Below are 26,069 nucleotides of genomic sequence, written 5' to 3'. Positions count from 1 at the left end.
CGGGAATCTGCCGGCTCCGGCTGGCAGATTCCATTCATTATTTTGATCACTATGATAAACGATCATAGTGATCAAAATAAAAAAAATAGTACATAACCCCCCCGTTTATCACCCCCTTATATAGGCAAATGTAATGAAATAAAGAAAATATTTTTTTTTTCAGTTTTCCATTAGGGTTAGGGTTAGGGCTAGGGCTAGGGCTAGGGTTAGGTTAGGGTTAGGGTTAGGGTTGGGCTAGGGTTAGGGCTAGGGTTGGACTGGGGTTAGGGCTAGGGTTAGGGTTAGGCTAGGGTTAGGGTTAGGGCTAGGGTTAGGGCTCGGGTCACGGCTAGGGTTAGAATTAGGGTTAGGGAGAACTAGGATTAGGGTTAGAATTGGGATTAGGGTTGGGATTAGAGTTAGGGTTTGGATTAGGGTTAGGGGTGTGTTGGGGTTAGGGTTGGAGCAAGAATTGAGGGATTTCCACTATTTACCAACTTTGGGGGTCTAAAAATTGGGGTCTAAAAAATCACTTTTGTGGAAATAAAAAAGACTTTTTATTTTCACGGCTCTGCGTTTATAAACTTTTGTGAAGCGCTTGGAGGTTCAAAGTGCTCACCACACATCTAGATAAGTTCCTTAGGGGGTCTAATTTCCAAAATGGGGTCACTTGTGGGGGGTTTCCACTGTTTAGGCCCATCAGGGGCTCTGCAAGCGCAACATGATGCCCGCAGACCATTCCATCAAAGTCTGCATTCCAAAATGGCACTCCTTCCCTTCCAAGCTCTCCCATGCGCCCAAACAGTGGTTCCCCCCACATATGGGGTATCAGCGTACTCAGGACAAACCGCACAACAACTGTGCGGGTATGATTTCTCCTGTTACCCTGGTAAAAATAAAAATTTGGGGGCGAAAAGATCATTTTTGTGGAAAAAAAATAGATTTCTTATTTTCATGGCTCTACGTTATAAACTTCTGTGAAGCACTTGATGGTTCAAAGTGCTCACCACACATCTAGATAAGTTTCGTAATGGGTCTAGTTTCCAAAATGGGGTCACTTGTTGGAGGTTTCCACTGTTTAGGCACATTAAGGGCTCTCCGAACGCAACATGGCATCCGATCTCAATTCCAGCCAATTCTGCGTTGAAAAAGTCAAACGGCGCTCCATCCCTTGCGAGCTCTGCCGTGTGCTGAAAAAGTGGTTTACCCCCACATATGGGGTATCGGCGTATTCAGGAGAAATTGTACAACAAATTTTGTGGTTGATTTTCTCTTTTAACACTTGTGAAAATAAAAAAAATTGGTTCTGAATTAAATTTTTTGCAAAAAAAGTTAAATGTTAATTTTTTCCTTCCACACTGCTTTAGTTCCTGTGAAGCACTTAAAGGATTAATAAACTTCTTGAATGTGGTTTTGAGCACCTTGAGGGGTCTAGTGTTTAGAATGGTGCCACTTTTGGGTATTTTCTGTCATGTACACCCCTCAAAATGACTTTAAATATGATGTGGTCCCTAAAAAAATGGTTTTGTAAATTTTGTTGTAAAAATGAGAAATCGCTGGTCAAATTTTAACCCTTATAACTTCCTAACAAAAAAAAATTTTGCTTCCAAAATTGTGCTGATGTAAAGTAGACATGTGGGAAATGTTATTTATTAAGAAATTTGTGTGACACATCTCTCTGATTTAAGGGCATAAAAATTTAAAGTTTTAAAATTGCTAAATTTTCTAAATTTTCGCCATATTTCCATTTTTTTCATAAATAAACACAAGACTTATCGAAGAAATTTTACCACTAACATGAAGTACAATATGTCATGAAAAAACAATCTTAGAATCAGCAGGATGCATTAAAGCGTTCCAGAGTTATAACCTCATAAAGGGACAGTGGTCAGAATTGTAAAAATTGGCCTGGTCATTAAGCTGCAAACTGGCTCTATCGCTAAGGGGTTAAACTGAGCATGACACTTACACATCGCAAACATGTCTGACTGTGGCTGTCTCAGCTGTGAACTAGGCTCGCACCCTGGATTGTCCAGTTCACAGTTGTGTGTGCAGCCCACTGCTGAGCTACAATTTCCTCCTGTCAGTGCTTACACAAAGTTTAGTGGTCGGAAGAAGATCACATTCCAGGCAGCCTAGCATTGTGCCAGAAATGCCAGGGTATGGAGTTTCTTAAATATTGGAAGAAGTTATCGCCGCCGTCCTACTCTGAGCGTTGAGAGCATTGCTGTGACTGTGACATCTTCTGGCAGTGAGAACAACCCTGTAGCTTGGTATTAGTACAATGTCAGGCTGGTGTGCTCTCACCACTGCTGTCACTGCAGTGTTCGGAGCACAGTAGTGAAATTATCCTGCTGCTATGTTCTGCACACTGAGTTCTGCTCAGTGTATTTCTTTCAATTAAAGGACTTTTTTCTGTGTGTGTGTGTTTTATACAATATGACTATAGGGTTAGTAATGGGGGTGTCTGATACAAAGGTGACATCAATGCCCCCAACTATCACTATCACCCCACTTGCCACCGCACCAGGGCAAGTGGGAAGAGTGAGGCTAAGGGCTCGTGCGAGTCTCTTGCATGAATACCCAACACTGCCGCCGGCTCTGGGACTGGAGCATGAGGCGTCGAGAGAGAATTGTTTCTGGGAAATTAGCCCTACTTGGATAGTGCCCTTGTTAGCGCAGGAGCAAATGCAGGGGGCATGACAGGGCCGAGTGAGGGCTGCTTCTACCCCTATGGACGTGACCCAGAGGTCAACCCGCATACGACCTGGGTGAGATCCACATGTTTTCATTCACTTTACTTGCACTAGGACACTTTTGTCCGCAGTGTTGGATGTTGATCTCCATGAGGTCAATCATCCTCATTTTTCACTTTTGTTACTTTAGTCCTGGCTTCTTTAGTCGGGAACCAATGAAGGCAACAGCCATCTTTCCATCTATAAACTGATGGAGAAAGCGTTTTTGCGACTAATTATATTCTGACACTTGATGTAAGATCTCTATTGGGATTATTGTTGCTCTGTTAAAGTTTTAATTTTAATGTTTTAAATAAAACTTAACTTTTCATAATATCCTGTAGGCTGATATTGTATGGTTATACTCAGGAGAGGCCCTACTGAGGAATATAATGATGATACGATACTTGTGAGGAAACAATGAGAAAATGTCCAGCATGAGCAGCAACGTGTACTCAGTAATTATCAGGTATTATGTGTCTGCAGAACTAGGAAGTTCTGCGTTAACAGAGGGAGTGACAACTTGGAGGAAATGCTCTTTTGAACCCTGCAGATTCTTTATGTTCTGCTCATTGGTTGTATATACATCCTGAGTGCACAGCTGCGCCTCACACTGCCTGGCACTCGGCTTTGCAGCAGCTCTCTGACATGGAGTGCTCCCCCGGACTCTTTTCTTCTATTCTTCTAGCTCTGCTCCTGCTTTTTATGGTAAAAAAGTTATTTGGGAAGTCAGGAAACCTTCCCCCGGGTCCCAGACCTCTACCAATCTTAGGAAACTTACTGCAGCTCAAGAGCAGGGAGATACATAAACCCATACTGGAGGTGAGTCCGCCAGCGGCTGTTTGTATAAGGTCTCTTTCACACATCAGTATTTTTGATTAGTATTTCATCAGTATTTCTATGTCAAAACCAGGAATGTCTCCAAAACAAAGAACAGACATCAGTCTTTCAATTATATTTTTTTTCTCGGTAAGTTCCATTCCTGGCTTTGGCATACAAACACTGATGCAAAATACTGACCAAACACTGACGTGTGAATGAGCCTGAAGCCGGGGTCACACTAACCGCCGCAAAATACGGTCCGTAGTTTAGAGGCGTAATACGGATGAATGACCCCTAAACAGTGCTCCGTATGTCATCCGTAAGCAAGGTGTGGTCGCGTATTTTGCGCATGTAAGCATCGTGCTGAGATTTTCTCGCCGGCTTGCAAAATGGACATATAATGGAGCCCTATGACAGGGTTTATAACACAAACCAAAGAATAGATATAGAAAATATATATATATATACATGTCATTGAGACACATATATTTCACAGAGTTCTTCATAGCAGAATAGCCGCTAATTCAATTGCCGGCTTTTGTGAAATCATTCCCCCGGTAATTTATCAATGCGGGAGCCCACACATTTTTTTTACAACGAATTAACCCCTTAATTTAACACCTACACCTCCCAAATTTTACATATCAACCCTCATCTAATTACTAATGAAAGACATACAAAACATGAAATCAAATGGTTTACTGTATGTAACCATGTGTCATTTCATGTCGGGTTGGGGAATGATTTCACAAAAGCCGGCAATTGAATTAGCAGCTATTCTGCTATGAAGAACTCTGTGAAATATATATATATGTGTCTCAATGACGTGTGTGTGTGTGTGTATATATATATATATATATATATAATATATTTCGTTTGTGTTATAAAACCTGTCAGTGTGAGTTTACTGTATCGCGCACTGAATTGCCGGCTTTTCTAAAGGGCACTGGGTGCGTATTTCTCGCAGGTCACACATCTGGTCCGTGTGTAATGTATGTTTTTTGCGCACCTATAGACTTGCATTGGCGTAGTACGCTGACAATCGCAACATGCTGCGAGTGGCACGGACCATAGAATACAGCCGAGAAATATACGGCTGATGGGAGCTGCCCCATAGAGAATCATTGGTCCGTGTGTAATGCGTGCTTTTAGCTCCTCTCACTCGTCCGTATTCCTCTCTAGTGTGACCCCGGCCTGAAGGCTACGGCCACACTATCAGTATTTGGTCAGTATTTTTTTTCTCAGCATTTGTAAGCCAAAACCAGGTGAGGAACAATCAGAGGACAATGTGTAATAGAAACAAGTGCACCAATTCTGCATGTTTGGCCCACTCCGGGCTTTGGCTTACTGATGTGAAATACTGATAGTGTGACCATAGCCTTGAGCAGATACACGTATATATGTAAAGATGGAGAAGACCATGCCTTTACATCCATCCAAAGACCCTTGTTGTTTTAGTGTGTGCAAATTCTTTTATTGCATGTTTTATCCTACTGTAGAGTGCAGTCCCTGTTAATCAGGGGTAACAGGGTTAACTGTAGAACCCACCCATAGTTGAGGAGGAGTAATAGGGAGATAATGTAAAAATCCCCTAGAAATATAGTTTTATTTAAAATATAACAATTTCCAAATGAAACACATGAAGAAAACACTCAAAAGAAATCCGTGCTAGCTTACAATTTATATAGAGTGGTACAGGTTTTTATGATATCCACCAGTAGTTAAAGAGGAAATTAATGAATGATCACGGATTCACGGTTGATTTTCAGAACCTGACCAGAGTAGTTAGTTTATTCACATCGAAACACATAGACCCTGTACTGGGAAGATGGAGGCCTCCAACGTGACCTGTTATGCATCTATAATGATTCCCACAAGTAATGTGCCACCGTCCAAAACCACAAAGAATGTGCCTCTGTGTTGCGCAGAAGAGAGAGTCAAGTATTATTCCTGCTACCCTTTGTACATAAGTTCTAATGACAGTAAAATAGAGTTTATTTTTTTGCAAATCCATCTGGTTAAAGGGGTCCGATGCTGCACAAATTGTGGAAGAACACATACCGAAGGTGTCCACAGCAGTAATACAATCCCACACACTCCCAAGGACCCCCTGTGTAAGGTGTTTAGTGGTACGGAAATAGAAGTTGGACAAATTCCCCCCTTATCTATATACTATGACACTATGTGACTGCAGGATCACGGCATTGTGCACGCTGTCATGATTCCCTGGTATTCCCCATGCAAGCGGGTAGTAACGCGACCACGCGTATGCAATTTGCTTACTTTCGGTCTTATGCTGACGAGTGGCATCTATGTGCTCTCAACTCTCTTTTGTTGAGAGAAGTCGAGTGCGTATATTTGACACGTGACTGCAAGTCTACAAATCGCATGCATAATCACATGACTGCCCGCTCGCATCTGAACTTTTGAAGTGTTGGAGCGTCTGCAGTGCTCATTTTACCCTAAATTACTGTAGAAAAATTACTTGGGGTCCATTCACACTGAGGTTTTGGAGCAGAAAGTCTCCAAAGTCATCTGCAAAAACGTGGAAATTTGGTTCCAAAAAGTCAGTGTGAACACAAATGTATCATGGTTTCCCTAATATCATAATTCTTTTTTGTAAAATAACCATAGTCCTTGGAACGGCCGTCATTCACACACATCGCCAGTCCATACAAAATCTATGGGACTGAACAAGACATCCGAGTCCTGCTCTCGAGTACTGGCCATTGCTTTATTTGACTAGAATTGAAGTGACCCTTGTTCTCCTGAACTCTGAATCCTGAATGTTTTGTCGCATAGCATTCAGCCATGATATACGGTAGTGACGCCAGGCTAAGGTGATGAGTTTCTTTCTTGTCACAACCATCTTATATAATTGACCATCTGTGTAACATAATTCTACCAATGCACGAGTTACCAAAGCTCTCCGCCATGACTCAAAGAAGTGGCCTGTGAGCATGGGATCTTCTTAATGACATTGTTAATTGGTGATATAAAAGGAATTGTGGAGATGAAATCTTTCTGGGTTTTGCACAATATCTTCCTCTTTTCATCCCATTAGAGTAGGGTCACACACCCGTTTTCTCCACATCCATGAAAAATAATCCAGTTATTCTGATCAGACATTGTTAGAGTGGCATCAGTTTTTTTCATAGCTGGAGAGAAAAAAAAGACTTCTCCATTCTGGCGGTATGGGAAAATTTGACTGCGTTCAGATGTCATCCGAGTGCGGTCCGATTTTTTTTTTTTTTTTTTTTTTTTTTTTTTTTCTTTTTTTCCCCCCCCCATGGATCCATAAACTTGCAATACCAATTTTGATCCTAAACTCTGATTGAAATCAGTTATGTCTCTGATTTTTACCACAGCCCACTCGGTCAGTGGAAAAAATCGAACATGTGCCCAGCCCCATAGTATTTCATAGGGATGAGTGCTATATCAGTGTGCATGATCTCTTGGTCCAGGGTCACACTTGCAAGTGCAATGCGAGAAACTTGTGCGAGTCTCTTGCCTCAATACCTGGCCTTCGTTTCGGACCAGAGTGTTCAGCTGCATTGAAAGACATGCATGCGCACACTCCATTCACGAGTGCCGGGTATTGAGGCGAGAGACTCACACAAGTTTCTCGCATTGCACTCGCAAGTGTGACTCCGGCCATAGAGTCATTTCAGAATAAAAGCTTTGTCTTACAGCTTTAGGGTCATGGGTTCAAAACTAACCAAGAGCAGCATCTGCATGAAGTTTGTATGTTCTTCTGTACAAGCTTCTAATGTTCCTTGAGAAACCAATTTTATAGAAATCTACTACTTAAAGCACCACTCCAGCATTTTTTTTTTAATTTAACCGCTTAACATTCAAGTCCCCTGCCCCCTGCCTTATACTCGCTTTCTGACATTTTCATCTATTTCCCCCGCCGCTGTGGTCTCTCTCCTGCAGTTTGTGATCTGCACGCTGCTCCAGTGTTTCAGGGAGGAAGCCAAAGGTCACTAATGAATGTAAGCCTATGAGTAGTAAACTGTGAAGTGCAGGGTCCATTCTGGACACTGACATTTCATGGAACTCCGCGTTACTGTTCGCATTCACAGATAAAGAGGATTCGTGGTAAGGCAAAGATGACAAGTGGGGGCTGATATTAATAGGGAGGGAAGGTCCATGGATATTGTCCCCTTCCCAGCCTAATAAGACCAGCCTTCAGGTGCCTAAGAATTGGCTCTTCTATTAGATGCACCAGTGCAGGGGCAAAGAGGGAAATTGTTAGAGTTGCTTTTTTTGTCAAATAAAGATTTTTCTTCGCTGTGTTTTCCTCTCTTTTTACTTACCTGGTTAGTATTGGGGTGTCTGATAGACAACTCTTCATTGCTAACTCATGGGCTTGATGTCAGCGGACATTACACAGCTGACATCAACACCACAATCCCACAACCCTGATTGCCAGGGCGATCGGGAAGAGCACCAGAATAATTTAATGGATGCATCATTTCTGGGGTGGCTGAAGGTTGGTTTTATTAGTATGGGAAGGAACCAATATTCAAGGAACTTCCCAGCCTATCAATATCAGCCCCTAGCTTTCTGCTTTGCTTTAGCTGGTTATTAAAAATAAGGGGCACCCCACATCGTTTTGTTTCAATTGTCTATTGGTTCTTTTCATTAGTTTATTTATTAGTAATAAATAAAGAAAAAAAAAGAAAAAGGCATGGAGTCCTCCCTTTTTTATAATAACCAGCTAAAGGAAAGCAGACAGCTGTGGGCTTATATTCATAGGCTGAGAATGCCCATGGTTATAGGGCCATTCCCAGCCTATAAATATCAATCTGCAGCCACCCCAGAAATGGTGTATCATATTTGATGCACCAATTCTGGCACTTAGCCTCAGGTCTTCTGGATTGCCCCTGGTGCAATGGCAATCAGGGTAAATGTTTTTGTGGTCAGTCAGACACCTAAATTATTAACCCAGTAGTAAAAATAAATAATCACAAACACAAAAAAAGTGAATTAACACTACCACCACACAAGCCCTCGTTTACCCATCTATTGATAAAATGATCCCAAGAAGTAATCCTCGTCCATCTTCTTTGTCTCCGGCACCCGTGGATAGCAGTAAGAGCAGGCAATGCTGATGACAGTATTAGGCCGGAGTAACGCTACAGCAAGATACGGCCGAGTCTCGCAGGTTAAAACCAAGCTCTGGCGCCCGCACTCCGGAGCAGAGCGTGCAGCTCCATGTATTGCTGTGCGGCTGCACGCTCCGCTCCGGAGTGCCGGCGCCAGAGCTTGGTTTTAACCTGCGAGACTCGGCCATAACTCGCTGTGTGTGATCCCGGCCTTAGTCATCAGTCGGCGCCTGACCAGTGCTTACCTTGTCATCATTGGTCACAGCTGCTGGCTTACATGCTATTCTCTGTGTGATAGCTTGGGAACCATGATGACCAGCAACTGACACTGGCGGTGACCTAAGTAAGATCAGTGTGGGAACCACCTGCTGTTCGGGCCTCCCAATCACTTGAATACGGCTCAGCATCAAGTTGGGGTACCGATGTGGTACCCAAACCAAAAATTTTTTTATAAAGATTGGCCGAACACGACTGAGCCAAACATGCACGTGTCCACCCATCCCTAGCTATGAGAGCCTCATTCTGGTTCTCATGGACTTGCATTGAGAGGTGACATGGCTACTGGGTTCCGGACACTCAGAAGCTGTGCTCACAAGATGGCGCTGGACCGGACAGGTGCCAAAAAACATTGGAGATGCTGGATGGTGAGTATATGACCAGTGGCAGAGGACTTACCCTTAACCCCTTTCCAACGTTGTGTGTAATAGTACGTCCAAGTTGGATTCCCCCTTGCAGGGCACATGTCAGCTGGTCTATACAACTGACATGTGCTTGCAACACCCACGGCTGTTAACTAGTTATATGCTGATTTCAATCTCTGACAGCTGCAATTAACATGTGCTTACCGGAAGCACATCATAAATCCCGCCCATCGGTGACCCGGTCTCACATGATCGCTGTTCATCGATGGGTTGGCATGACAACCAGAGGTCTGAAGCAGTCCTCTAGAGTTGTCAATGACAAATTGCTATGAGCGCTGCCCTTTGATCGGCGCTTTTAGCAGGTGAGCATTTCCGCTACACACAGGTGATCTGATCATCACCTGTGTGTAGCAGAGGCTATCGAAGTAGTGAAGCTTCTAGACTCCCATGAAAACTATTGAAGCATGCCAAAAGTAAAAAAATTAATGTTTAGAAAAATATTAAAATAAAAAATATATAAAAGTTCAAATCACCCCCCTTTCGCACCATTCAAAGTAAAGCAATAAAAAATCAAATATACACATATTTTGTATCACCGCATTCAGAAGCGCCTGATTTTATTATGATAAAAAAGAATTAACCCAATCGCTAAACGGCGTAACGAGAAAAAAAACTCAAAACCCCAGAATTAAGGTTTTTTTGGTCACTGCAAAACAGCATTAAAATGCAATAACGGGTGATCAAAAGAGCCTATCTACACCAAAATTGTATTAAAAAAAAGTCTGCTCGGCATGCAAAAAATAAGCCATCACCCAACCCCAGATCACGAAAAATGGAGATGCTACGGGTCTCAGAAAATGGCGCAATTTTTTTTAACAAACTTTGGAATTTTTTTTCACCACTTAAATAAAAGAAAAACCTAGACATGTTTGGTGTCTGTGAACTCATAATGATCTGGGGAATCATAATGGCAGGTCAGTTTTAGCATTTAGTGAACATGGTTAAAAAAAAAAACCTGTGGAATTTTCCAGTAGACGATATGTTAAAACCAATGGTGTTGTTCAAAAGTACAACTTATGCCGCAAAAAACAACCCTCACATGGCCATATTGACCAAAAAAATAAAACAGTTATTGCTCTGGGAAGAAGAGGAGCAAAAAACGAAAAGGCAAAAACTGAAATACCCCTGGTCGTTAAGGAGTTAATGCACCACTCCAGTGGTGAAAAAATTCCTCTGGACCGGTGCTTTAAGAAAAGCAGACTGTACTAATAATCTCCTGCCCTATATCTATGACATGCAGTTATTATGCTAATAATGACATTAATGTATAACATATGGACTCGGGCAAAGTTTCTCATAGATAACTTAAGTCATGATGGTCTAAAAATAGCCAGTTCTGTATCAAGAGGTCTAAAAATAATCTAACAACACAAAATATATAAATAATCTTTCTGTAGGAAGATATCACCCAGCAATTACGGTAAATATATCATTGTCAAATTAGTACATGATATCCCATCCTGCAAAATACAAGGAAGCAATCCATGAGAAAATAGTGCAAAATACTCAGTAATTTAAGAAGGTTGCTAGTTTTGAAATTTTTGAATATCTTTTTTTTTTTTTTTTTTTTTTTTTTTTTAAAATACCCATTAGAGAATTTAGAGTAAAAAAATTTGGAGTCTCATGTTTTAACCTCTAATAGCTAGATGGATAGAAAAGCTATTATCAGCGTTGGCAACAGTAGGGTCCCAAGAAACAGCCAGGCTAATCCTTATGTTAGGGGAACCTTGTTAGTTACCATGGATGACTATGCCAGGAGAAGGTTAATTAACTTGATCCTTTTAAAGTGTTTGTCTCATCTTCTTTTTGCAGGAGCGCACCCCCTCCTCTGCCTCCTGGCTTTTTGCTTGCGGGAAAGGAGGATTGTGGTATGTTCCTGATGGTTAAGCGTGGTTGATGGCATGGTTGAGCTACTAGGCAAACTGGCACTACTCGGAAAATATAAAGACATGTTTTGGAAACTACTATGACTTGTATAATTACCTTCTGCTATCTTTAAGCTTAGTAAGAAGTATGGACCCGTCTACACCCTCTACATGGGCCCAAAACCTGCTGTGGTGCTTTGTGGGTTCCAGGCTGTGAAGGAAGCCCTTGTGGACAATGGTGACAAGTTCAGTGGACGAGCAGAGTTCCCAATAGTGGATCTAACCAGCAAGGGATACGGTCAGTCACTGCTGAAGACAATCATTTAAGAATGCTAAAACCATGAACTGCCCAAGTGTGCCATGAAAATAACAAACAGTGCCTACTCACCTGCCACCCATAACTCTTGCTGACCTGCTCCCCGTCCGGTGACCTCTTTCTTTTCAGAAGTTGTTGGCTCATGACTGCTGCAGTCATCCAAAGTGGTGAGGCGTTGTCCGTTGTTGTGGCCACTGAGCCAGAGAACTGGCAGCCGAGTATGTGGCATTTATTATTTTCATAGCACACACGGTCCAAACCTTTCATGAAAAAGACCTTGGGAAAACCATGTTACCTACAAATTTACCATTACTCATAATATTGCTGAAACAGAGCTACAAACTGGATTGCAAAAGTGGCTGTTCCTAGTAGTTCTTAAGGTGGGCAGAAATGTCTTGATTTTAGCTACTTGAATGTTACAAAGTGTGTAACGATGATATTACAGTAAAATCCAATTAATTATCTGACTATCCAGAAAACAAAGCACTCCTTTTTACAGAAATGGTTTATGTAATTGATCAGGCATTGCATTCAGTAATGGGGAACGATGGAAGGAACTGAGGAGGTTCTCGCTAAGCACCCTGCGTGATTTTGGAGTGGGTAGACGAAGCCACGAGGAATGGATTCAAGAGGAGATCCAACATCTGCTAGACATATTCCAAGAAACAAATGGTTAGTTCTATCTATCTATCTCTCCTTCTCTCCATCTCATGCTCAACATTGCCCAAAGCATATTTTATGCAATCACATTTCACCTAAAGGATATTTTCTGACCTCCCATTCTACATTCATGGACACTAATATGGAGTAGGCCCCATTGCAAATATAACAGGTTCTGCTCTCCTGGGAAGATTTTTTACAAGATTTTAGAGGTGTCTGTGTAAAGTTTTGTACCTTTATCCAGAAGTGCATTTGTGAGGTCAGACACTGATGTTGGAGGAGAGGTCGGGCTCAAAATCTCCACTCTAGTTCATCCCAAAGCTGTTTGATGGCGGTGAGGTCCAGGCTTTGGGCGGCCGTTGGTGGTCTTCTAAACCAAATTCCTCAAACCATGTCTTTATGGACCTTGTGCACTGGGCACAATCATGGGGAACAGAAATGGGCCCTCCTCAAATTGTTCCCACAAAGCTGAAAGCTACACTTGTCTACAATGTCTTGTTCTGAAGCATTAAGATTTCCCTTTTTCCCTTCACTGGAATGAATGTGTCTGATCCTGAATAACAAGCCTATAGTATTTTCCCTCCTCCACCAAACAGTACAGGGGGCACAATGCATCCCATCATTCTAAGGGCTCATTCAGACGTCCTTGAAAAGCGATCTGCACAGACTGACCATGGGTCTCCTGCCCTAAACTCAGCAACCTCATGTGTGCTTATGAAGTTGTTGAGTTCAGATCTGGAGACCAGCGGCCATTTCATGCATAGATTTTTCGTGGAAGTCTGAATCAGAACTGTAGCTGTATTTAATTAGTGCTGGATCTTATTTGTCCTTCAGGTGAAGAGTGCACATGCGTTTTTAATGGACTTCCGCAGTGGATACGTATCAAAAACACATATAATCCCCACATAAATTTTTGCCACAGTCTTCAAAATCATAGTTGGGTGAAAAAAATCTTATACCATGTTCACACATTCAGTATTTGGAGAGGTTCTTTTTGGCTTATATATACTGATATAAAATACCATAAGTGTGAACGTTGCATAGGCTGAACTTGATGGACCTTTTCTCACTAGTTATTCATTCTTTATCACAGAATTATTTATACCCCACAATGCCATTTGTTATGAGAAAAGCATGCAGCCCTTTTTAAACTGCGGATCTAGTATCTGTCATTACTGCCTCTGGTGGTAGGGCTTTCCACAATCATTAATTACTCTTTCTGAAAACCCACATCCCCAGGCGCAGTTTGTTTTTAAAACAAAAAAGGCTGCGCTTCACTCACCCTCTCCAGGTCCGACACTTAGGCCAGGATCACACATGCGAGGCATACGGCCGAGTTTCGCATGTTAATACCAGGCACTGAGGAGAGGAGCGTGCGGTTCCTTGTATTGCTATGCGGCCGCACACTCCGCTCCTGAGTGCAGGGTATTAACATGTGAGACTCGGCCGTATTCCTCGCATGTGTGATCCCGACCTTAGTATCTTCCTCTGCTCCCGGCGTCTGCTATTGTTTACAGTGATAACGTTACATGGACAGTGCTGTAGCTAATCATTCAGATCAGCGGCTCTGAGGGGCTTATGCCATCTAGTCTGGAATTCACTGATTGGCTGCATGCTGTCCTTGTCATATTAGCGCTGCAGCCAATCAGTGAACTCAGTGACTCTGCGCGAGTGAATAGAACAAGCCAATCAGAGCCTGCGATCCCTCTGATTGGCTGAAGTCAATAGCAGACACTGTAGAGCTGGATGCTTGGCGCTGGACCCAGGGAGGGTGAGTAAAGCAAAGTTTGATTGTTTTTTAAAAGTAGCCTGGGGACTGGAGTATTACAAACAGGAACCCCCTTTTAAGGGAACCATCACTTTTCTACTATCCTCACCTCCTGTCGTTAATAATGTAGATGATGTTACTTCTCTATTGAAGGTTCTCTCTTCAGCCCGGCCTTCTTCATCCGTCGCTCCATCTCAAATGTCATCTGTTCCGTCATCTTCGGGAGGAGATTTGAGTACACAGATCCGAAGCTGCAGACGCTGCTGGACCTTGTCGCTGAGAATCTCAGAAGGGTGGACAACATTTGGGTTCAGGTGATAATTCTTTAGGGGTTCTCTTGGCTAGAAAACTTGCCGATCACAAAAACAAGGAGTCACAGGTGCATTACCACTACTCTGGGGATAATGGAGATGACATGTAGGCTACGTTCCCACGATTAGTTTTTGGTGAGTTTTTTTTTACTTTGCGTATTTTTGAAAAAATGCAAGTAACCTGTTTTACTTCATGGGTGCAGAAAATCTGCAACATCAAAAACTCACCAAACACTCATCATGGGACCGTTGCCTTCAGCTTTAGGCACTCGGTATACTGTTTGAGTCCTCCTCCCCCGCCTGCCGTGCAGTGTGTATAATGAATTTTAGTAAATGTCTATTGTTCGATATAACATTTGGACAATTGGGTGATACAATGCTGCGTATACCACAAGGGGGGACGGTAATGTTTCTTCCATCTGCAGCCCTTATATGTTCATCTGTTTTCTTCTGAGTTCCTAGCTGATGAACTACAGACACAGTTGTTATTTAGTTCCTCTGAAGTTCAGTACGTGACTGCCATCGTTTGACCATAATGTGAAATGCACTTAATAAATTTCTCTTTCAATTTTTTTTTTTAATAATTGAACATTTATTTTAGGTATATCGTACATCAAGATGTAATACAGGTGATCAGAATGTAACAGCGGATACAATGGGTGGGATTAACAACCTACTTTTACTTTATTGACTTAACAGGGTTAAATGTGGGAAAGATTATTATCACCAATAAATTGCACAAGAACAATATTCACAGTATCATATACAGGCAATTATATGCATAAAGCTATATTGGTTAGTACATTACAAGAGATATGTCTTTGATATCCCAGTAATTTGTCTGCAATGTCCCTGGGGCCTGGTTTGGATCTGGTCACAGCCTTACACTGGAGCAGGGCACGTATTTTCCTCACAACTCAGACCTTCTCTGGCTTCTGACCGCTCTCGGGCTCTCCAGTGCCGATGGTGGCTGTAAGCCCACCTCACAGGCATACAACCTGCCCTTGTGCAGGTTCTGATATCAACCTCCTCTTCTCAGCCTTGCAAGGCCTTTTATATCTAGTAACTATGACACAGGTGTCACCTGACCTGGTGTCGTCCTTTTTAAAACTTCCCCTGGGGACCATGTACTTCCTTCTTGGTTCCTGCTAAGACAATTCTTTTTTTTTTTACTTTCAGTTTTATCCAGCAGACGGCGGTGTTGTCTTACAGTTACTCAGCTTCTCTTGTCCGCTCTGCAAAGTCAGATCACATCAAGTCAGTGGCTATAAAGTGGACTTGTAATCTTGTTCCACCAAATGATTGGTACTGTTGGTACACCAATATAAAGAGATCACCAATGACATAGATTGTGTCCACATACACTGTCGGATGTATATCTCAAGTCGATTGACTTTTTTGCCATCAAAAGATTTTTTTTTTTCTGGTCATTGTTTGCAATTTGTATATTAGTTATTACACCTATATGCAGATTCGGTGCATGACTTACTGTAATTTTCTATAATAGGGACTTATAGGGCACACCGGGGCCAGCCCCGAATTGAGCAGGGGCGCCACTTGTGTATCTAGGATGCCAACTTCCGTGGCTAGGCAAGGTATACTAGACCTTTAGTATGGTCTTTTGCAAGATTTGCATAAAGCCTATTATTTATTTACTGGCTAAATCCAACATATGGTAACCTACTGACAGCCTCTTTAATTCTGTAGGCTTATCCACTTGTTTTACATATATTCACATAAGTAAATTAAAGGGCTTGTCCTTACTTAAGCTACAAATCTGCAGTCAATGTATGAGTGCAGACTTGTGAACCCTCACAGAGTGAGGATTCTCTGGTGCCGGCGGCAGGTGTGTGACCTTAACCATGTGATTTGCATAGGTGCAATCACGTGCAGACTAGACTGTATCCGACCTCACTCAATGCAAGTGTGTAGAGCGAGGCTGGATTAAGTCTAATCGGAATGTGGGCAGAAGTATGTAAATCATATAATTACAGTCACATGACTGACCACAACCTGCGTTGCCATCGGAGAATTTTCATAGGACACTTGTAAAGATTCGCAAGCCTGAAGTCAGTGACTGCAGACTCGTAGCTTCAGACTGGACAACCCCTCTAATGGCACATCATATTATTATTAAAACCTGTGGCCTTAAGGGCCCCAAGACAAAAGTTTGAACCTGGGCCCCCCCACACCAATGTGTCACCTACACATTTGCGCCATGAAAAATACTAATGTTGATTCATTAAATAATACTATTACACAAAGAACGCATAATCACTTGTCCACTCGCTGCCAATTAACACAACCAGACCCTTAGTCTTCCTGACCCCCAAATTCATACAGTATTCCTCAGGAGGTTTTGTCAATAACCTATTTTCCTTGATACTTTTGCAGTCACTAGTCACTAAAAAGTCTTGGAAAATTCCTTTAAATTTCTTTTGCTCGCAAAGTTGCTCACCTCCAAGGACTCACACATGCCGCTAATACCTTGGAGTTGACCAAAGCAGCCAAGTGAGAACATGTGGGTAGTCACTACTGCCTGAGAAAAGAACGCACCAGCATTTTTAGTGACCATAATTTTCTGTGAAATCACTGTGTTGTTACAGAATAACAACAATTTTGCAAATATTAATATCATCACTATTCAGGGATCGTACAATTATAGATACCAGGCACGTTGCAGACCCCCAATACAGTTCCATCAAGTGACGCCTTCTTTGATTCTTTCCCTATTGTTCTCCTTCCAGCCCAGAACTCCATGAAGTCTTTTTCCAGCTCTGTGCACCCAGTATCTTCTGGGTGTAATCTGCATGTAAAAACTGCCTAAAAAAATAAACATGGCACGGGAGAAATAATGTTAATTTTCTCCTGGACTCCATATTTTCAGTACAGCAGCCGGGCATCTTTCTAACTCTTTTTAACCTGTCGATTAAGACTACGTTCCCACGATAAGCTTTTGCTGAGGTATTTTAGGTAAACTAGGTTACTTGCATTTTTTTTTTTTTAAATATGCAGCATAAAAACCTCATCAAAAACTCATTGTGGAAACATAGTCTAACTGTATCGCCATGATTCTTCAAGACTGGTGTTGTTCACACAGAAGTGTTGGGCAAGTGACGTGCACCTCGGTGTGCTCCTTGACTCCAATTCCACTGAACTCCCTGCTGGGGTAAGATTTGTGGGATAGCAAATGCCGCCGCTTATCATGAATTTAACAAGCTACGGTCCCAATGCCCCATCTCATTCTGTCCACAAAAATGGCTAAAATGGTGTGAGAACAGCAAATATTGAAAAATTTTCACTTAGCCTTGCTGTCACGAGTGTGTGACATCCTCCTGGAAGATCTGGTGTTAGAAAGTCATTATGTATTGGGAATCGCAGATCATTCATTTAGCCTTTGTATTTCATGCCCCATATTAAATGGATTTTGTTTTCTTTGGTGCTGAAGATGTTAATGACCCTGTCTTCCTTATATGTTGATACACTAGCAATTCTGTCCCAGGTCTACTGGGGAAAGAAAGGGGACCGCTTAAGAAATATCAGGTGAGCAGTAAGGCATGAGGCCCTTACCTCCTCACCTTCAGAGGTAACTTTGGAAACAAGGATAGTTAGGGCCCCAGCCCAAGGGACAGTGAAGGACCCATTTCTCTATCTCGCGTACAAATACAGCGTGACACTTTTATGGCAGAGTTCTACCATAAAAGCCTTGATGAATCAGGCCCTATATCAGTAGACTTAAAGCGTTATCCGATGTGACGGTTTCCCTTTGAATTGGACTTTCATGAATAAGGGGTGACCCTCTCATATAGGTGGTGTCTTTTAATCACATTAAATCTTAGTCATCCATGTCAAATAAAATGTGACATCACAAGTAGCGACATTTCTGGTGTAATCTCTTCAGGCTAAGTAACGCATCTCAAATAGCCATATATTATCCCAATAGGTTAGGTCCCAATGGAGAGATGGGGGCTATGTAGTTTGGCAGATTTGTTCCATATGTTTTATGTAATTTAAATATTTTCTTTTTTTACAGTTGTACAATTTTATTCCATCAATTCTATACTATTTCCCTGGGCCCCATCATAAACTGACAGAGAACTACCAAGCCCAGTTGGACTATGCGGAAGCCATAGTGCGGGAGCATGAGGCCACCCTGGACCCTTCTTCCCCCAGAGATTATGTTGACGCTTTCCTAATAAAGATGCAACAGGTTAGAATTTGGTCACATTTATTCTACTGCACTACTAATAATTCAGAAAACTACATAAAAGCAGTGAATAACTTTACTGTTTTTGGTCGATTTCTGTTATTTTGTTCTCTTCTGTCCATTCATATCCAAAGCTGTTTTTCAAAAATTGTGCTGGTTGCCCTTGGTAACAGACAGCAGTTTATGTCCACCTTGTAGTCAGACATACGACTTCACAGTGTATCTCTAACGATATGTGCACACAGATTTTTGAGGATTTTTTTTATCTGGTGCGCTTGAAAAAGCATTTTGAAATATTCTTATTTTATTGTAAAACCACCTAAGGCTGTGTGCACACGCTGCGGATTCCGCTGCGTTTCCGCAGCGGTTTTGGCCGCTGCGGACACGCAGCAGTTTTAGCTGCGGTGTACAGTACCATTCATTTGAATGGGAAAAAAAAAAAACGCTGTGCCGACGCTGCGGAAAAAACCACGCGGATTTGCTGCGGTTTTGAATCCGCAGAAAGAATTGCATGTCAATTCTTTCTGCGGAAACCGCTGCGGGTTCCTATCTCCACCATTGTGGAGATAGTGAATCCGCAGGGCAAAACCGCAGATAATCCGCAGGTCTTTGGACCTGCGGATTATCTGCGGTTTTTGCAAAATCCCTGCGGATTAATCCGCAGCGGATTCCGCAGCGTGTGCACACACCCTTACTGTTCAAATGTTCAGTTTTTTAGCGTTTATTTTTTCCATTTCAGCATTTTAAAAATACCTAGTGGGGGGGGAAAATATTCATGTCACTGCTTTGAAGCTGCTCCTGGCAAAAATAATGCTCACAACTAGGCACTGACCAATCAGAAGCCTGCAAAAAAAACAGTTCAGGAAATGGAAAACTCCTAAAAAAAAAAAAAAAAACTCTAGGGCCGGGATGCCACTGCCGTGTGTGATGCTAGAAACTCGAAACAGTCTTTCGCATCAACACCCGGTGCTACCGCCAGGCACTCAGGACCAGAGATGCGGCTGCATGTATTTCTACGCAGCCGCAGCTCCGGTCCTGAGTGCTGACGGCAGTGCCGGGTGTTAATAAGAGAGACTCTTGCGAGTTTATTGGATCACACAGTAGTGTGATCCTGGCCTTAGGTTTAGATCCCACTATGAGGTTTTTAGTGATTTTTTTTTTTTTTTCTATTTTTTTTTTTTTTTTAAGCTGGGTATTTTCGTTGCTCAAATAAAAATGCAACGTCTTAAATTTCCAGCAATGTGGATGAGATTTCTAGTGTGTTTTTTGAAATCCACAACATGTCAATGTCCGGTTTTTATATGCAGATTTTCCCCATAGAATTGCATTAGATACAAAAAAAAATCTCCAGGGGGGGAAATTAATGTAAATGAAAAGATTGTATCAAGAAAATTTTGTTAAAAGTCAAGTACTAGGAAATATCAAAAATAAAGCCGCTTTATACCAATACCAAAAAGATTAAAAAAAAAAAAAAAAAACAGCAGAAAAAGAATGCAATTAAAAATGCATGCAAAAAAACTAGATTAACCTAATTTACATAATAGATGAAAAATGCTGCAAAAAATCTACAACATCAAAAACTCATTGTGGGAACGTAACCTAAAGGGGGTTTTACACATAGTAATATCTCTTAAGCGTCACCGATTTTGTGACACAGCAGTGATATTGCTAGCGATATCGCTGTGTGATACTTGCCTCCGACCGGCTCCCCCCCTGTCTGTTGCTGATCGCGCAGCCCCATTTCTCGTCAGGCGCTTCCTGCTGGCTCCGACGAGCGACGTGTGGACACGGGCGGACGTCAGCATCGCTGCATGTGAAAGGTAAGTAACGACCGCTGCTGCGTCGCTACGTCACTGTGAGATCTGCCTGTTTGGCAGCTCACTAGCGACCATTTAGCGATGCACCAGCGATCCTGACCGGGTCATATCGTGGTCGGATCGCTGGTGCATCGCTAAATGTAAAGGGGCCTTTTGGGTATGTGCACACGTTAAGTATTAATATCAGATTTTTCTCCACCAAAAACACAGTGTTGGCAGAAAAAATGTTGTGTAAAATATGAGTATTTTTAGTACATTTTTTAAGCGTTTTTAGTTGCTTGTTTTACTCATTCATTGCAGTTGCTAAAAAAAAAAAGCTGCAAAAACACTAAAAGAATCAACCTGATGCTGCTGTAAAAAGCTTTGATGGTTCAAATCCACAAGGAAAAATTAAGCAGCGTGTGCGTGAGGTTTCAGAAATCTTCACTTTTGCTGGTACTGTGAAGTGCAGCATTCTTACCTTTGGAAAACGAGATGGGGAAAAAAAACCACCGCTAAAAAATGCAACTTGTGAACAAGTCCTAAGAAAGGAGAAATTCCTCCTGGAGTGTTTTCCACTAGAAGGCTAGTCATTTTTGACCACTTCATAAAACCTCTGTGTGCACATAGCCTGTCCACGAGGTCATATTCATATACAAAAAAAAAAAAAAAAAAAAAGATTTTTTTTTTTTTTTTTCCCAGGAAAGCAAGAACCCTCATTCAGAATTCAACTTGCCGAATTTGCTTTCCTCAGCTCTGGATATATTTTTTGCTGGGCAGGAATCCACTAGCAGCACACTGGGATACGGACTTCTCATCCTATTGAAGCATCCACATATTAAAAGTAAGAAATATGGTGTAATGCAATTGATTTTTATTGTGAGGTGTAGAAGTATTTTTGTTCTTTCCATGAAGAACAGCACAAAACCTAAATGACTTTGGTATAAAGGTCACACTCTGGTAATGAATCTGTCTTGTTACAAAAACTTAACCTTTAAAAAAAATCCCTAAAATGCTAATAAAGGGGTTTCCCAATCTTTTGCTAAAAGTCTGTGGTCACTCTGTGTCACTGCACACTATTGAACCCACACTATTGGGAATCTGTGGTGTTGGCGGCACTAGTGGGCAGACACATGTCCACAAGTATGAGATTTTCAGATTTCCGGCCACATTTCCAGGTATACAAATCAAATTCTTGCGGTCACATGACCACCCGTTCTCACCGCCGACGCCTGAGTATCCTGACCGCACGCAATGTGCACACTCTGAGGACACACTCTGAGGATTCAGAAGACGGGTCAACCCCTTTAGGCTATCGGTCATCCGGGACATATACATTGATGGCCTATCATCAATATCTGATTGTTGGGTGTGTAACACACGGCACCTTCGCCGATCAGCTGTTGCAGTGCCACCAGCATCCAGGGGTGTTGAGTTGTGGAACTGCAGAGCACAGCTCTGTCAACTATGTAGTGGCTGTGACTTGATTACTCCAGATCTCCCCTATTGACTCACATAATGGGCAAATATTTTGCTGCTGTTGACAAAGCTGAAATGAGCAGTTTGCGACTGAGTTTTTCTGGTGTCCACTGTCACCAGAACAGCTGATCATGGGGTTCCAGGTGTCACATCCCCTACTTATCACCTGAGGGAAGGTACTCATTCAATAAGAGCAATTGTGTGACATGACTGCTGTCACTATGCTTCACCTCAAATATCTATTTTAGTTGGATGCCTGGTGTTCTTTAAAGGTCAGAGACTTTATTCCTGGGGTCAGCTTCTTAGTAAAAATGAGATGGCGAACTCTTCCGACTCCAGGCATCACCTACACAATGCATATTTATACAGATTCATTGATGAAGGCAGTAGCTTCCATAATTTTCCTTCCGATTGTCCTTAGAAAAGGTTCAAGCTGAGATTGAGAATGTGGTTGGCAGAGCACGACGCCCCTGCATGGAAGATCGAGTCAAAATGCCCTACACTGAAGCCGTCATCCATGAATTTATGCGATTCATTGACTTTTTTCCTCTTGGTGTCCCCCATGCTGTGACAGAAAACACAATTTTCAGAGGATATACTCTACCCAAGGTAGTAAAAGACTCATATTAATACTGCTTAACATTTGTTGGTGGTACTTGACCTTGTTTCTCAATCTCCAGGGTATGGTCATCTTTCCAGTTTTACATTCCGTCCTTTATGACCCAACGGTGTTCAAAAGACCCCAAGAGTTCTATCCAGAACATTTCCTCGACCAAAATGGGTCATTCAAGAAATGTGAAGGCTTCATGGCTTTCTCTGCAGGTGAGTGACCTTGACCTTATGCATTCCATAAGTTAGAAGGGGTGTAAAGACAACTTGAGCACCAAATTTATAAAACCAGTTACAAAATATACAACTTTTTTTATGTACCAAATAAAGGGTTTGTTCACATCTTGCACATTTCTGGTGAATCAGCAGCATATGCCTTCAATCTGCGATAAATGTGGGTTGCACTTCTGGGTCACACATCTATTTTGAAAATGGAGCTCATTTACCTGCTGCCAGGATGGATAGGTGGCTGTGCATGCATCGTTTTATCCATTCATTTATAATGAAGTCCTGTTCGGCCATCTCTTCATTTTCACTAGCTTGTAACGGGGCCCTGTTATCGAGATACAGTAGATCCAATATCAATGACATAAAATGCGGTTTTGCAATAAATGTCCAAAATGAGTCAGATTCCACCAAGCAACGTTTTTAAACAAGGGAACCTCAAAGTAGACCTTTCCATTTTTCTCCTGAGCTTAGCATCTTCAGTAGCGTAAGAAAAGAAACACCTATATTGCAATAGTATATAAAACCCCTTTATGTTCCCTAAATGCCTGTTACCCTCCCAAATAAACTGCTAACTCAGCATACTGATGACATGTTTCATCACCAAAACTTCCTATCTAGATCAAGTTTAGGGGAAAGGGTTGCTTTGCGGAAAGTTTCATAATTGCTCAGTACAAATATGGACATTCAGATCCAATCTCAGAGATGAACACTAATTTTACAATATCCTATTCACTTATCTGTATGTGAGAAGAAACCAGAGAACCTAAAGGAATTAAAAAAAAAAAAAAAAAAAAAAAAAAAATCATTGCAGACGTTGGTTTTGGTCACAAATGAACATAGGACCCCAACACTACAAAACAACAGGGCTAAGCCCTGACCCATTATACTGTACATCATGCACTTGAGTCACATAGTGGTCCTGGAGAAATAGGTCTAATTGCAAACATCAGAATTTCAAGCAAAGAGCTTGATCAGAAATGTTTCTGAAGTGTTCTGTAGGATCTTCAAGGGATTGCAGAGGGGGTCAAATTGATGTAAGCTGGGGTATTTGGGTATTACACGTGATGGTCATCTACATAATTCATCTATGGTGAACACATCTAATAGGGATCCATTTAGGATCAGGAGAGCTAGCTCCTTATGGTGAGCAAAGTCAATGATCTATCACCAAAAAGAGCTGGACTGCCAATCACTAGTGCAATGATTCTCTGTGCTGGACAGTAGACAGTCTATTTTGGGCCACTGTACTTCAATACCTCTATTTGCCCTTTTAGGACATACACACCTCAACATTGAAATTGCAACACCAAGAAGGAAAAGTTGTGAAATTCTTGAAATCACTTGATCAAAAGACATGTTACATTGAAATTTGGAAAAAAAATTCAAAACCTCTTGATTTATTCAGTATGGAGTTTGAGAGACACATACAGAAATCCCCGTACTTACAGCCTCGGCTGCTAACAATGAGGCTATTAATGATCATCTAAGGAGTGTTCTGCTGTGCTGAATGCACTTGAGGAAATCATCAAGATCAGCTGCTGGCAGCTCCTTTGCAATTGCTGACAAATGATGTGCTCGATGGGAGACAAGTCTGGAGACACTGCAGGCTTTAATAGCACGTTTAGGCACACAGGCTGCTCACAGTAGCATCAGCAACATGTGGCTTGGTGTTATGTTAAAAAACATCTCCAGGACATTTTGGAAAAAAGGCTGTAACACTGGCTCCACCACCAAATCAATGTAATGCCAAGCTGTTACCTGGAATGAAATCTAGAGGTGTCAAGCATTTTACAACCCCCACATCATAATCCTGGGCATAGAATCAGTGTGAAAGCCTTTTCATGATGTTGCCTATTCCCACTGAGCATATCTGGGATGTCATTGATCGGCGATTGCAAAGGCAGCTGCCAGCAGTGGCTCTTGATGTTTTGCCTATGTGCATTCAGTGTTGCAGAACATTCCTCAAACAACTAGTGATAACCGAACATGCTTGGTTAAAATGTTTTCCGAGCATGCTTGTGTGCTAATAGAGCATCTTTGGTGTACTTGAATATTATTCTCAAGTTGCCGTGGTTGCATGTCTCGCAGCTGTTCAATAGCCATAACACATGCAGGGATTGCCTAACAAACAGACCTAATAACACCTTATCCAAGCACACTTGCTCATGACTACAGACAACCATTAATAACCTCATTGTTAGCAGCCGAGTCTGTAAGTGCTGGGATTTCTGGTGCTCACAATCAATACTGAATAAATTGAGATGTATTGAAAATTTTTATCCTATTTTTTTTTATTATTTCGATACCATTCACATGTCTATTGACATTATTTCCTCGACTATTCCTTAATTTTGCAAGTTCAGTTTTGAGGAGCTGTATGAATACTTTGGGACCCCTTGACAAAAGCAAGTTTTGAGAAAGTGGTGAGAACTTGTATAGCAGTGAACTCTCTCTCCATTTGCCCTACACGCATGTGTATGGACGGACACATAATCCAAAAATCCCGGAAAGTAGATGGGCACCAAGTCATCTTAGCACAGGTTGGTTGTGTGATAAGCACCAGAACCTCCCAGGTTATCTACTACTGTATTTTCACTGCCATAAAACTGCGGTCGTCTTTTTTTGTCAGGAAAGAGATCTTGTCCGGGGGAAGGCTTGGCACGCACTGAGCTCTTCCTGTATCTGACATCAATCCTTCAGAAATTTGACATACGATCTGACATCCCTCCAGAAGACATCGACCTCTCCCCTGAATATAGCGGCTTTGGAAAAATGGCTCCAACCTTTCAAATGAGATTTATCCCCATACAAGATACCACAGAAATGTCCTAAAATTTAGGTTAGAATTTGTATGTCACATTAATATCTCACTTTTTGACTTTGAAAATTTCTATTATCTCCTTTTTTATTTTAATCACAATAAAAACCCTAAAATAACTACGGTATTATTTTTCAAGTGTCTGATATTGATACATACTTTTTACTTTGATAACGGACATGTAGGGTCACAGGATAACCTCCCTGATTGTGAGGCAGAATGAGAGGGCTGAATTAGCATCAGAATGACTGTTTTCTAAACTACTGTAGTCTGAGGCCTAGATTCGAGTGGGTGCTAAGTCAAAATGAATCCACCATCCCAAACTATATAGAAAAAAACATATTTCTCTCTGACATCTTTACACTATAGACTGAAAATCTATTTTTTAATTCCTTTGCAAATGAGGCATGAGGCTTAAAGGAGTATTCTCATGTTATGAATTTGGTGTAGTTGTTGCAGCACGTAAATAAGCAAGTTTGCAATTAACTTGCTTTGGCCATCTGCTATTGTTCCCCTGCTATGCAACTTTCTACTACATTATTTACAGGTCATTGCCAAAGAAATCACCAGTCTAGCTAAACAACTGCATGAGCTAAATTCCAGGTTGAGGAGTTGACTGCAGATATCACAGACTCCTATCCAAAGGCTATTCATTTTTTATAGA

At 41.7% G+C, this 26,069-nt stretch overlaps 1 protein-coding gene across 2 annotated transcripts; it reads left to right on the top strand.

Annotated features, from left to right (window-relative positions):
* The first annotated feature begins 3,276 nt into the window (after positions 1-3,276).
* On the top strand, positions 3,277-25,524 carry LOC141051999 (cytochrome P450 2G1-like). Of its 2 annotated transcripts, none has more exons than XM_073549163.1 (9): positions 3,277-3,422; positions 11,349-11,511; positions 12,052-12,201; positions 14,111-14,271; positions 18,302-18,478; positions 20,974-21,115; positions 22,172-22,359; positions 22,431-22,572; positions 25,217-25,524. In XM_073549163.1, the coding sequence occupies exons 1-9, from the start codon at positions 3,363-3,365 to the stop codon at positions 25,417-25,419; spliced, it is 1,386 nt and encodes a 461-aa protein (XP_073405264.1). In that variant the 5' UTR covers positions 3,277-3,362; the 3' UTR covers positions 25,420-25,524. The 2 variants fall into 2 exon arrangements, with proteins under 2 accessions (XP_073405264.1, XP_073405263.1); XM_073549162.1 differs by having other exon boundaries at positions 3,277-3,536.
* Positions 25,525-26,069: the final 545 nt, after the last annotated feature.

Source organism: Dendrobates tinctorius, unplaced genomic scaffold (assembly GCF_039654945.1).
Source record: "Dendrobates tinctorius isolate UK_male_01 unplaced genomic scaffold, ASM3965494v1 ptg000158l, whole genome shotgun sequence".
In the NCBI taxonomy this organism is placed as follows: domain Eukaryota; kingdom Metazoa; phylum Chordata; class Amphibia; order Anura; family Dendrobatidae; genus Dendrobates; species Dendrobates tinctorius.
The sequence above is the reverse complement of the archived record's forward strand: the minus strand, read 5'-3'. Positions and strand labels throughout refer to the sequence as shown.

Bases quoted from the DNA above. Each gene is read 5' to 3' on its own strand.
- LOC141051999 (XM_073549162.1), top strand. From the start codon at position 3,363: ATGGAGTGCTCCCCCGGACTCTTTTCTTCTATTCTTCTAGCTCTGCTC. The intron at 21,116-22,171 runs GTAAGAAATATG...GATTGTCCTTAG, and splicing joins GAAGCATCCACATATTAAAA to AAAAGGTTCAAGCTGAGATT. The intron at 22,573-25,216 runs GTGAGTGACCTT...TTTTTTTGTCAG, and splicing joins CTTCATGGCTTTCTCTGCAG to GAAAGAGATCTTGTCCGGGG.